Source organism: Schistocerca serialis, chromosome 1, assembly GCF_023864345.2.
Source record: "Schistocerca serialis cubense isolate TAMUIC-IGC-003099 chromosome 1, iqSchSeri2.2, whole genome shotgun sequence".
In the NCBI taxonomy this organism is placed as follows: Eukaryota; Metazoa; Arthropoda; class Insecta; order Orthoptera; family Acrididae; genus Schistocerca; species Schistocerca serialis.
This window is the reverse complement of record NC_064638.1, coordinates 388377744-388391511: the sequence shown is the minus strand read 5'-3', so window position 1 is coordinate 388391511 and position 13768 is coordinate 388377744. Positions and strand designations below refer to the sequence as shown.

Below are 13768 nucleotides of genomic sequence, written 5' to 3'. Positions count from 1 at the left end.
TGGTACAACTCCGGCAGAATTGCATAACATACAACTTCACAGCTGAAAACTGGATTCCATGGGCTAGAGCCCATGACTGTGCCTTGTGGATGGCTCCCTGTAGGTGCCACTCAGCAACATCGGTACTGGAGGAGCAGTACGAAATGTAGAAATCGTCTGCATACAGAGAAGGTGAGACGGATGGCCCGACAGCTGCTGCTAGACCGTCAATGGCCACTAAAAATAGAGATACACTCAATACAGAGCCCTGCGGGACCCAATTTTCCTGGATGTGGGGGGAACTTTGGGAGGCACCAACTTGGACACAAACTATGGAAGCAAGGATACGATGTAGCCAGGTTGTATTGTAAGCCTTTTGTAAATAAAAAAAAGACAGCAACCAGGTGTTTGTGTCTTGAAAAGGCTGTTCGAATGGCAGACTTGAGGGGAAACTAGATTATCATTGGTACAGCAACCCTGGCGAAAACCACCCTAGCCAGTAGGCCACGTGACTCCAGGACCCAACACAACCGCCTCCTTACCACACGTTCTAACAGCTTACAAAGAATGTTGGTGAGGCTGATGGGCCGATAACTATCCACATCAAGTGGGCATTTGCCGGGTTTGAGCACTGGAATGATGGTGCTCTCTCGCCACTGTGATGGAGAGATGCCATCGCACCAGATCTGGTTGAAGACGACAAGGAGATGTAGCTTGTAGTCGGATGAGAGATGTATGGTCATCTGACTGTGGATCCAATCTGGCCCAGGCACTGTGTCGGGTCAATGTGCAAGGACACTGAGGAGCTCCCACTCTGTAAATGGAGCATTGTAGGGTACACTGCGATGTTCAGTGAACAAGAGGGCTTTCCTTTAAACCTGTCATTTGAGGGAGTAAAATGCTGGGCGATAATTCTCCAATGCAGACGCTTGAGAATAGTGCTCAGCAATTGTGTTTGCATCAATAAATAACACGTCATTGATGTTAATGACAGTGACACCTGTCGGGGGTCTGGTACTCGCAAACACATCTGATCTTTGTCCAGACTTGGGAAGGTGATGTATGGCACTGAATGGTCAAGACGTACCTCTCCCAACATTTCTGTTTCTGTCCTTTTATAAGCTGGCAAATGCGGGCATGGAGCCATTTAAAAGCTATTACATGCTCTAGGGAAGGGTACTTTTTATGTCGCTGTAGAGCTTGCTGACGCTATTTGATGGCCTCAGTGATTTCCAGTGACCACCAAGGTACTGACTTCAGCTGGGGCACCATAAATAACAACGGATCATGTTTGCCTCTGCATGAAATGATATCGATGGTACCATTTGGGAGGGATTTGGGAGGGATACTAAGGTGATAGCAGAGGTGAAAGCTTCCCAGTCTGCCTTGTTTAAAGCCCATCTTGGCAGGCGTCTGGGGGAATTGCGCTGGGGGAGTGACAAGAAGATGGGAAAGTGGTCACTACCACAAGTCATTGTGGGCTCTCCAGTGGACAGATGGGAGAAGTCCTGGGCTGCAGAGGGCTAAATTGATGGCCGAGTAAGTGCCATGAGCCACACTGAAATGTGTGGGGGCTCCAGTATTTAGGAGGCAGAGGTCGAGTTGAGACAGGAAAGTTTCGACATCTCTATCTTGGCCAGTAAGCATGGTGCCACCCCACAAGGAGTTACGGGTTTAAACTCTCCCAAGAGTATGGAAGGTTTAGGGAGTTGATCAACCAGTGCAGCTAATACATTCAGGGGTATTGCACCACCTGGAGGAAGATATACGTTGAAGACATACTGAGTTCAGGACGTAGACACAAACTCCACTTGACACTCCATTATAGTCGCTACGGCTCTTGTAATATCCTCTATAGCCACAGAGGGCAGGGGACCAGGTTTCCTGGAGAGGAATGCAGAAAGCAGGTGTAAAGCTTAACAGTTGCCGTAGCTCAGCCAGGTGGTGGCAAAAACCGCAGCAATTCCACTGGGGGATGATGTTTACATGAGTCTGGGAAGGCATGAAGCATGCAACAAGGCAGGTTATGCCTCAGGATCCTCTGCTGCCACCGATTGAGTATTTGTATCCTTTCCTATTGCGCGTGAGGCATCAGTGAGATCCAGGTCCTCATGGGATGCTAAGATCTCTACCACACCCGCAGATGTGGGATTGGTAGGGAGTGGTGGTGTTGGGGCCACTGGAGGGTCCTTTTTCTTAGCAGACTTCTTTGTTTGCTTGTCCTCTCACTTCTCTTTGGAGGCTTGCTGGAAGGACTTCTCTGAAGTAGATTCAAGCACGGAGGAAGACTGTGAAGCTCTTCGTCCAGCGGCTTTTGGCTTCTTTAGCCACAGGCGAGTGTCCGCTGTGTGATTAGTGGAGACCTTGGGAGAGAGGGTCCCAAGGGACCCCTTCCGCTTGAGAGGAGCTGGAGGAGGCTGTTGCTTCTCCGGCTGGGGGGGAGGGGACCTATGTCCCCTGCGTTTGGGGGTGGCCTTGCTCCTGAGGTAGGTACTTTGGGAGCAACGGAAGGAAATCCCCCCCACCCACCAAGGGGGCGGATGTATTCTGGAGGCCCAGAGGGCCCACTGTTCATGGCACAGAGTGCGGTATGACTGGTACTTGTGATGGCAATGGTAATGTAGCTACAGCATATGTGGACATCAACCGAAAGGGGTGTAATCGCTCTTGGTGAGTCAACGATCCAGGTTCTTGTGCTCCACGATTTTCTGCTCCTTTTGGAGTATTGTGCAGTCTGGCGAGCAGGGAGAGTGCTGCTCTCCACAGTTGATGTATGTGGAAGGAGGCACACATGGAGTATCTGGATGCAGTGAACGTCCACAGTTTCGACATGTGGCGCTGGAAGTGCAGCGGGAAGATGTGTGCCCAAATTTCCAGCACATAAAGCACCGCATAGTGGGAGGAACAGTGGTGAACCATCACCCTGACCTTTTCAGGCAATGAATCACCCTCAAATGCCAAGATGAAGGCACCGGTAGCAACCCTGTTGTCTTTGGGGTCCCTGAAAATGTGCCAGATGAAATGAACACACCGCCGTTCTAGATTGGCAGGGAGCTCGTCATCACACTGCAAGAGGAAGTCGCGATTGAAAATAATCCCCTGGACCAGTTGAGACTTTTATGGGGAGTAACGGAAACAGGAATATCACCCAGCCCGTCACAAGTGAGTAACATCCTGGATTGGGCTGGGGATGCTGTCTGAATCAAGACTGCACCGCTTATCATCTTCAAATGCGCTGTCACTTCCCCAAACTTATCCTCAAGATGTTCAACAAAAAATTGAGGCTTCGTAGGTAGAAAGGAGTCCCTGTCCATTCTGCTACAGACTAAATACCAAGGCGAATATGGATCTCTTCTTTCTGTAGCCCTATGTTCCTCCCATGGTGTAGCGAGGGAGGGAAATGATTTAGGGTCATACCCGTCAGTGTTTTACTCAATCTTGGTCTTCATAGAGACTGCTGGCGCCGTACAGTCACCAGCAAGAGATGATTTAGTCCGCTTCATTGCGGGTCATCTGCCTTGATGCCACCCACTCCCATCGGGGGCTCTCCCCATGGGTGCCTCCCAGCCACAGCAAAGGCCAACTGGCACGAAGGCCATTGCCGGGAGTCCTGATGCCCCAGGAAGACAGGTATCTACTCCTTGGCGTATGTGGGGAGTTTTCAGCTCAGGCATCAGCAGTGTGATCCCTATGCTGTCAGGGAGCTACCACCAAATGGGTACATGACATCCCCACCACAACGGACTGTCTACCGTGCTGAATATTGGGCACAGAGAAATCCAATATTGTTATGGGTGTGAAAGAGGACAGAAGACAACGAAAGAGGATGACAAACCTCGGAAAGTGTACTTGCCCAAATTGTTGAGCTGCAGGTGGAGATGCAAAGCCATGGCTAGAGGTTCAGGAGATCAAATCTAAGGGCACTACGGATAACTCGTGCACCACATAAGGCATTCTTCCCCATGTGGCCCGCACTTCTCTAGAATTTGGAAAGCGGCACGTGAAACCATAAAATGGAACCTCAACTTGTAGGGCCGAAAAGTGTGAGATTCCTTTTAGTCACTCTTAAGACAGGCAGGAATACATTGGGCCTATTCTAACCCCCAGACCCGCAGGGGGGAGTGGAGTGGGAGTGGACTGGACTGGGAATGGGGGGAGAGCAGCAGAAAATGGAAAGAACGAGGCATGTGAGGTGGGGGGATACAAGCCATGAGTAAGGTTGGAGTGAGAGTAACAAAGGGGGTAAAGGCAGCTGGAGACAGGGACTAGCAAGCAATGTTTTAAATGAAACAATGAGAAATCCAGGGTGGAATGTAATGGTATAATGAAAAGGATAGTTGCTACTCACCATACAGCGGAGATGTTGAGTTGCAGAAAGGCACTACAAAAGGACTGTCACATAATTACCTTTCGGCCAACAAGGCCTCTGTCAAAATTAGACAACATACACACATGCACACACTCACACAAATGCAACTCACACACACATGACCACAGTCTCTGGTAACTGGAGCCAGACTACAAGCAACAGGGCATTATGGGAGAGGAAACTGGGTGGAATTAAGGAGTAGGATGGAGCGGGAAAGGGGAGGAATAGCAGGAGAGGGGTGGGGGAAAGTAAGGTGCTGCTGGGAGCGTGCAGGGATGAGATGGGGAGGGGGGCAGTTAGGTGCAGTCAGGAGGTTACACAGAGGGCGGGGGGAGAAATGAGAGGTTAGCGGAAAAGGAGAGATAGAAAAAGACTGGGTGCATTGGTGGAATTGATTCATGAGAGGCGTGCTCCTCTGTGGGCAGACAGACATTGGAGCTTTAAGAGGTGTGGGGTAACTGGAAAGATAAGGCACAGGAAATGTTTTTGTACAAGTTTGGGAGGGTAATTACAATATGTAAACCTAGCCTTCTACATAAATGATACCAACCATTTCCTCCACTGACTCTCCACAGTTTCTGTCCCCTTACCACACGGTGCCCTGCTCGTCACTACTGATGACACCTCACTTTAGACTAACATCCATAATGCTCATGGCCTTACTGCTATTGAATACTACCCTTCCTAATGTCCGATGGATTTCAAACCAACCACCTCCGTACTAGTCGCCATGACGATCTAAATACTCACCCACAATCACTTCTCCTTTGAAGCCATAACCTACAAACAAATCCGGTGTACGGCAATGGGCACCCACATGGCACCACCCAATGCCAAGCTATTCATAGGCCATCCACACGAATCTTTCCTAAACACCCTGAATCCCAAACCCCTCACCTGCTTCAGATTCACTGATGACATCTTTGTGATCTGGATCAAGGGCGAGAATTCCTCCAGAATCTCGGCATCTTCTCCCCAATCCAATTCATCTAATCCCACTCAACCCATCATCAAGCCACCTTTCTCGATGTTAACCTCGACCTGAAAGGTGGCTATATCAGTGCCTCTGTCCATATCAAACCTACAAACTACCAGTGATACCTCCACTTAGACAGTTTCCACCCGTTCCACACCAAGAAGTTCTTTCCATACAACCTAGCCACCATGGCCATTGCATCTTTAGTGATTAGTGGTTGCTCTTGAAATATATCGAGGTTTCAGTGAAGCCTTTACAGATTATAACTACCCTCCCAATCTTGTACAACAACATCTCCCATGCCTTATCTTTCCAGTCACGCAGCACCTACCATAGCCCCACCATCTGGCCACAGAGTAGCACTCCTCTCATGACTCCGTACCACCCAGGACTGGAGCAACTGAATTACATTCTTCGCCAGGGTTTCGACTACCTCTCGTTGTGCCCTGAAATGAGAAATGCCGTACCCACTATCTTTCCTCCTCCTCCCACAGTAGTATTCCCTGCCCTCTGCCCACCAAACCTATATAATATCCTCAAACACCTTGCATAAGGACTCATATTCCTGTCCCACACATCCTCCCACCACCACCTACTACACTCCTGTCACAAATACGACCTATCCTATCAAAGGCACAGCTACCTGTGAAACCAGTCATGTGATTATAATCTAAGTGTGCAACCACTGTACTGTGTGGGTATGACAACCAACAAGCTGTCTGTCCACATGAATGGCCATGACAAACTGTGGCCACGAAACAACTGGACCACCCTATTGCTGAGCATGTCGCCCAACATGGAATCCTTCACTGCCTGAGCCATATGGATCCTTCCTACCAACATAAGCTTTTCTGAATTGCGCAGATGGGAACTCTCCCTGCAATATATCCTACATTTCCTTAACCCCCCAGGTCTCAACCTTTGTCAGTCATTGTCACTACCCATCTAGCCCCTTCCCTGTTCCCATTCCAGCACTACACAGCCCTCTATTCCACCAAGCTCTCCCAGTCTTTTTACTTCTCTCCATTTCTGCTACTCTCCCCTGCCCCCTCTTCCTCACCCTTCATCCAACCTCCTGACTGCACCTAGCTGCCCCACTCTCCTCCGCATCCCTGCACGCTCCCAGCAGCACTTTACCATCCGTTGCCCCCGCCTTGCTATCCCTCCCCCTCCCCATTCCAGCCTCCTCTTTACCCTTACGTGGCTGCCTCTCCCATAATGCCATGCTGTTCGCACTCTAGCTCCAGCTGCCAGAAAATGTGGTCATGTGTGTCCGAGTTGTGTTTGTGTGAATGTATACGTGTGTGTACATTGTCTAATTCTGACAAAGGTCTTGTTGGCCGAAAGCAATTCTACGACAGTCTTTTTGTTGTGCCTTTCTGTGATTCAGCATCTCCACTATATAGTGAACAGCAACTCCGAGAACCAGTGAGGACGGCACTGGATGCTGGACTTCCTGTTCGGCCTATTCCCACTCACACAGATGATGTCCTATGAGAATCATACATTTCTCATTTCAAGAACTACATGACTTTCATATTTTTCAATGTAATAATGTCTTAATTATGAACAAGAGAGAACAATCCCAAATCTTAAGTGGAATGATTATTTGCAAAGAGATATTCAAATGCTTTCAGTATAATAAAATCATAATACGATATAACGTAAAAAGGACTGGCGTACACTGTTGACCAGAGTAATACACACAGCACACAACTGATTATTTTAAAATATATAAATTTATTTTGGAAACTGTGTTTGTTGTACCCAGTTAATACGAGGGAATATCCAATAAAAGAAGGCATGGTCTGCTTAAACAAAAAAGTGATACATCAAATGCTATAATCTAGGATACACTTATTACATCACATATGACCTCTTTATTTTTTTGCCATGTGAATGTCCCATACTTAAATGAACATGAACAACAGTTTTTCAATGCCCATTAATAATAACACCAACACCACTCAAGGACTGTCTGGTATCCAAAGCTCGGACTTTTCTGGCAAGCAGCTCACTTTATACTCCCAAGTCATCAGACCCATAAAACAAAACTGTATTTGACTATGGTAGCGAGTCATTTGTATAAGAAATATATCAATATGAAGCATGAATAAATTTGTTCCAGATTAAAACAACATCTTTAACATTCAATATAAATGAAATCAGAACATATACAGAAACATTTCCTACATACCGGTGCTCGAAAGAATTTCATTACTGCTACTTTTCCATATAATCCAACTTCCTTCAAGGGTCTTAATCCCTCTGGTGTAACTAAATATATCTCCAATCTCGTGTTTTTAGCTAAAATTAAATTTAAGTCACTTGGTGATGTAAAGTTACCTGCAAAGGAAACAGCCCAGTAACAGTATTCAAGTGATGATAATTCTACTTATTAATATTTTTACAATGAAAATTAGAAGCCAAAAGATTCCAAAATACAAGCACTAATAAAAGTCTTTGTTTGTGATACATAAATGTTACCTGAAAGGTAAATGCTAATACTATAGACTTAACATTGTTTCATCTTTCAATTGTGATTAAGACAATGTAAAGTTTCCTGTACAATAATATAACAGTGTGAAAGACTGGTCATGGTAGAGAAAAGAGGAGAGACCAGGTTAGTTCAGTTAGTTGCATATATATTCTATAGATCATATTTGTGAGTTCTTGTTGTGTCAAATGACTGGTTGACTGAAAACACTGGCACACTTCTCAGCTACAAACAGACAAATTATATTTTTGTACTGTATCATATTTACACTGTGTTCATTTATTAACTAAAAAATGCAGATCTGAGCAATGAAACTTGGGTATCTCATGATGCATCTGAAAATAAATGACAGTAAATTGTATAGCACCACATTATCACTACCAAAGGAAAAATCAAATTTAGAACTACACGCATTAGCATCTTGACAACCATGTATCGTGTATCATCAAACTTTTGCTGAAAGGGCACACACTGAATGTTGATGGCTGAGGTAAGGCATTAAACATGTATGTTATGTAGGTCAAAACAAGCGTGATGTAAGAATAAACAGTAAAACCAGGTCCCCTTACTGAGAAGGAAGGTAATGAAATAATTGAGAAATTCAATAACTGGTTCAAAGTAAATGGATTATTTTTACAAGAATCAATATCTACCAGGTGGTTATAACTAAACTTTCCCTACTGAACATGTTATGACATGGAAACTATTACCGTACGAGTACCAAACTTGGTAGCATTAATGTCCAGAGTATGGGGTGCATCATTTCTGTATGTCACAGCAAGACCGTCCAGTTGCAACTATGGCCACCTGGTGCTGTGATTAGTCATTGTGATTCATAGCCTCACACACCAGACCAGTCGCAGTGCACTTATTGACGTGTCAACATGAGCTTTAACAAAAGGAGCAGGGCATTATTGGTGAAGCTTTATTATCAAAACAACAGTAATGGTGCAGCTGTACTTCGAGAATATTGCTGGCTGAAAGGATTACAGAGAGTCCTCTTTCTCCACCTGCTGTGCGAAGCATGATGAAGAAGGTTGAATCAATTGGAGGACTGGGCATTGCCCCGGGAAGAGGCTGATGACCAGTTGCACAACAGATGGTTGCTGAAATAGCGGTTGCTATGGCAGAAAACGCTGCGTGCTATTCCTGATTGTCAGGCAGTGTGTGTGCTGTGTCCAAACAGGTGAATATATCATATAAAGAGAGGTAGCCATCATACCTATGGGCATTCTGTTGTGCAGAATGCAGTTATGCCCTTTCAGACTCTTCTGGGCACTGATGGGCACCATATTGAGCCCTTTTGTAGCAGAAATGGTACTGGTATGTAATGGTATGAGGTACTGTAGCAGCACATTAAAAGTGTTTCAGTTGAACTGAATCTGCATTATTTCTCTTCCCCATGTCCTTGACATTAATGCTACCATGTTTAGCACTCATAAAAAAAGGCTAGCCAATCTATGAAACACGAGAAGTAGAAAGTTCTTGAGAGTACAGATTGATTACAACTTGATAGGAAAACCAATTATCTCCAATTAATGAGGTACCTTAGTTCTCTGTTTTCAATTTGCACAGTTACTGCTATAAGTGATTTAAAGTGAAGGAACTATTTCATTTTGAATATTACCATTCAGTAATAAGTAACCATCATTTTTGGAAGATACAACATACAGGAACAGTATTTTCAGAATAAAGAAGCTTGTTGTAAGAATTACACCTTATGTTGATCAGAGTGTGAGGGGAGGGATAAAGAAAAAGAAAATGAACTTATTACCTTCTTCACAAATTATTCCTTCTGTGTAACAAATTCATTCATTACCTACAGTAGGCTTGTTGTGTGTTTCAGTCTCCTCAAAGGAATGCATTCTCTTTTTTCACATCACAGTTCATCAGGTAGTGCGAGGGGCGGTGATCGTAATAGGATGACACACCCAGACTAAACCATTTAGCTTTCACTTTCAAAGGTAGCAAGTACAATACTTTGCCTTTGGTTTACGCGAACAACATACAGGGTGCCCATAAAAGCATATCAATTTCAATGGCACATTATTACATTTTAATTTACAATACTTACAACAAATTATACAAAAAAATGAAGGTAAAGTAACAAAGTGTATCTTACAAATAAAACTTCCTGGCAGATTAAAACTGTGTGCCCGACCGAGACTCAAACTCGGGACCTTTGCCTTTCGCGGGCAAGTGCTCTACCATCTGAGATACCAAAGCACAACTCACGCCCGGTACTCACAGCTTTACTTCTGCCAGTATCTCGTCTCCTACCTTCCAAACTTTTTTAATCTGCCAGGAAGTTTCATATCAGCGCACACTCTGCGGCAGAGTGAAAATCTCATTCTGTATCTTACAAATGTTCAATATGTTTACCTTTAGTTATATGATACACGTCCAACCCAAAATCCACGTTTTCCCATGATTTGATTACCAAGTATGGAGTAATGGAAGCAATAGTCTCTTCAACTCTCTGTCTTAACTTTGGCAAATCATTAAGTAGTGGCAGAACATAGACACAATCTTTTATAAAGCCCCAAAGGAAAATAATCACATGATGTGAGGCCAGGTGAACGTTGACACCAGCAGAAAAGGGCTCTGTCTCATCGACCACTACGACCGATCCAAAGGTTGTGTACTTTGACGTTCAACTATTCTTGTACAGAGAGATTATAATGGGGAGGAATTCCAACTCTTTACCAAATAAAGGCTTCATGTACATTTTCTAACAGCGGAAAGAGTAAACTTTAGAAACTATCCAGATACGCTACACCTGTTATAGTAGCTTCAGTGAAAAAAAAGTTATTTGACATTGGTACACTGCACAGGAATCATTCCAATTTTGGGGAATCTTTTTTACACTGTACACGTTCATGAGGATGTTCTGACTCACAGATATGAACATTATTGGTGTTTGCCTTCCCTCTTAGATTTAAAAGTTGCCTCATCACACAGCCAAGACAGTCATCTTTCTGTTGTAACACTTAACTTGCACAGCTATAACACATGCCATTGTCATCTGGCTTTACAGTATGTACTAACTGCAAGCATTATGAACACATGCGTAAAAATTTTCTTAAAACCTTCCACACTGTTGTCTTTGGAATCTGAAGTTCAAGACTTGCTTTCTGACAGACTTCTTAGGTCAATATCCTCTTCAGACACTTTCGGTCATCCCGTGCTTTCGCCTTTACATACACATCTAGTCATTTCAAACTGGCTACCGCTGGTGGACGTTTTAGCCACATGGGGGGATTAAAATTAAAATTTAAACAAACTGCATGTTGAACTGAAATTACAGATTCACTCTCAGTAAATTGCAGAACAATAAATGCTTTACACTCAGGAGTCACCATTTTGCATATATGATGCTGCACACAGGATAACAAAAAAGCTATACTTGCGCATGCACTTATCTAAAACTGTTTGAGTTAATCTTTAATTGTGATCTTCAACCAATATATTTCAACACCTACAGTTCATAACTGGGACTTTCTTTCACCCCTTACTTTACAACAAGACATGTAAATCTGAAAAAAATTATTTCTACTGCTCAAGAACACTTTCCACAGTTATATTCTTGTTACCGAAAATATTTAGTACATAATTTATCTGGGACTATGCGTGCAGAACGATTTGAAGTGGAATGATCACATAAAATTAATTGTTGGTAAGGTGGGTACCAGGTTGAGATTCATTGGGAGAGTCCTTAGAAAATGTAGTCCATCAACAAAGGAGGTGGCTTACAAAACACTCGTTCGACCTATACTTGAGTATTGCTCACCAGTGTGGGATCCGTACCAGGTCGGGTTGACGGAGGAGATAGAGAAGATCCAAAGAAGAGCGGCGCATTTTGTCACAGGGTTATTTGGTAACCGTGATAGCGTTACGGAGATGTTTAGCAAACTCAAGTGGCAGACTCTGCAAGAGAGGCGCTCTGCATCGCGGTGTAGCTTGCTCGCCAGGTTTCGAGAGGGTGCGTTTCTGGATGAGGTATCGAATATATTGCTTCCTCCTACTTATACCTCCCGAGTAGATCACAAATGTAAAATTAGAGAGATTTGAGCGCGCACGGAGGCTTTCAGACAGTCATTCTTCCCGCGAACCATGTGCGACTGGAACAGGAAAGGGAGGTAATGACAGTGGCACGTAAAGTGCCCTCTGCCACACACTGTTGGGTGGCTTGTGGCTTGTTTAATAACAAAAACAATAATAAAATTGCTGCACAATTTAACTGCTGGTGATGTGACTGTGAAGTGGAAATGAAAATTAACATCAACTGAACCAAGACCAGGCAGATCCCATGTACTTATGGATAGGGACTGTCAAGCGTCATGGAGGGAGGCTGTAAAAAACTGCATGAAATCAGTGAAAGGAATTACTTGTTAGTTCCAGAGTGTTACCAGGAGTCCACCTAGCACAATGACAGTGCTTAGGGAGTTAAAAAGAATGGGGTACTATGGTTAAGTGGCTCCTCCACTCGTTTCTGTAGTCAATGCTAAGAGAAACTTGAGGTAGTGTAAAGAGCAACACCACTGGGCAGATCAATCATGCTATGCTCTGTGACAGACTGAAGGAAGGGTTTGGGTTTGAGGAATGGCTGGAGAACATTACCTGACATCATTTGAAGTGCAAACAGTGAAGAATGGAGGAGGTGGTGTTACATTATGAAGATGTTTTTCATAGTTAGGATGGGGTTCCCTTATTGTGCCCAAGAAAACACTAAATGTGCAAGAATATGAATCCATTTTACAAAACTGTGCATTGCATACAACAGTTTGGAGATGATGATTGTTTGCATCTCGGCATTGAAACTTGTGATAACTCTGTGAGGCAATGGTTTGTCCATAAAAAGATTTTAGAAATGGACTAGCCCACTCAAATGCTCAACCTGGAATCAATGGAATACCTTCAGGAGAAGAGAGAATTTCAACTTCGCTCCCCAGTGCCCAACAGCACTACCTCCATAATTATGAAATTTATAATTTAAACAGCAACCAGCCACTATTCTCAATATGTCTACTTTTGATAGGATAGTGTTATGCTTATCTAGCCAAGAAATGGGAATGCTACATGTTTTTTTTTTTTTTTTTTTTTTTAAGGTAATGTCACTGTAATGAAAACAACTCTAAATACAAAATCCAAGAAAAGATGCCTGGAAGAGAAATTGGCCCCAAATTACAGTAAAGTTGAAGTCAACTGTCAAACAAAAATCACCCAAATAAGAATCTACTTGGTTAATAACTGAAATGAAGTTACAATATAAGAAGAGAGAAAAGCAAAATAAATCAATGTACAAGTTCTATTTCCAATTAGGAAATAACCTCTCACCTTTACGGTATACTGAGTGAAGTGGCGCAGTAAATGGACCTAAAATAAATGCAGGGCAACAACAGCAAATCATCTTGACATCTCTTTATTCTAACAAACCTGACTTTAAATGAAAGCATACTACTGCTCCAAAACTCAGTAGCAAAAGCACAAAAGACCTAATGGCCACTGTAGAACTTGCATGTGACACTGCCAAACTAGTGTCTAACAAGAAAAACACCTTGGCATATAAAGCCAACAAACTATTTTTGACCTTTTGCTGGTTGCTGTTTAAATTATAAATACTGTATTGAGAACTGTGGCTGTAGTACAATTATGTCCACTTTCAACAAGGTGGTGTATTACTACCTTGTCTGGTTTTGGCTCCTGGGAAAAAATGGGCTGCCATTCCTTCATAGACATTGAGACACCTCATTGGAAGTGTCCCAAGCAAAGTTCAAGCCATTATAAAGGCAGAAAGTGAATACACATCATTATATTGTCTCGATACTTCTGATCAGATAGTGTATAACCTAATGGAACTGTGCCTCCATGTCTCTACCACATATGCAATCTTGTTTCATTGCTCTTAAATCAAGTTTTAACAGTGTTTGGTTGGTTAGTTTCACGT

The 13768-nt window shown here is 43.6% G+C and overlaps 1 protein-coding gene across 1 annotated transcript in view; it reads right to left on the bottom strand.

The window, feature by feature from the left end:
- The window catches only part of LOC126471123 (DNA damage-binding protein 1), a 187218-nt gene that overhangs the window by 142367 nt on the left and 31083 nt on the right, over positions 1–13768 (bottom strand). The window contains exon 2 of the mRNA XM_050099208.1: positions 7522–7670. Coding sequence (XP_049955165.1) covers positions 7522–7670 — 149 coding nt within the window. The remainder of the gene's footprint in view (positions 1–7521; positions 7671–13768) is intronic.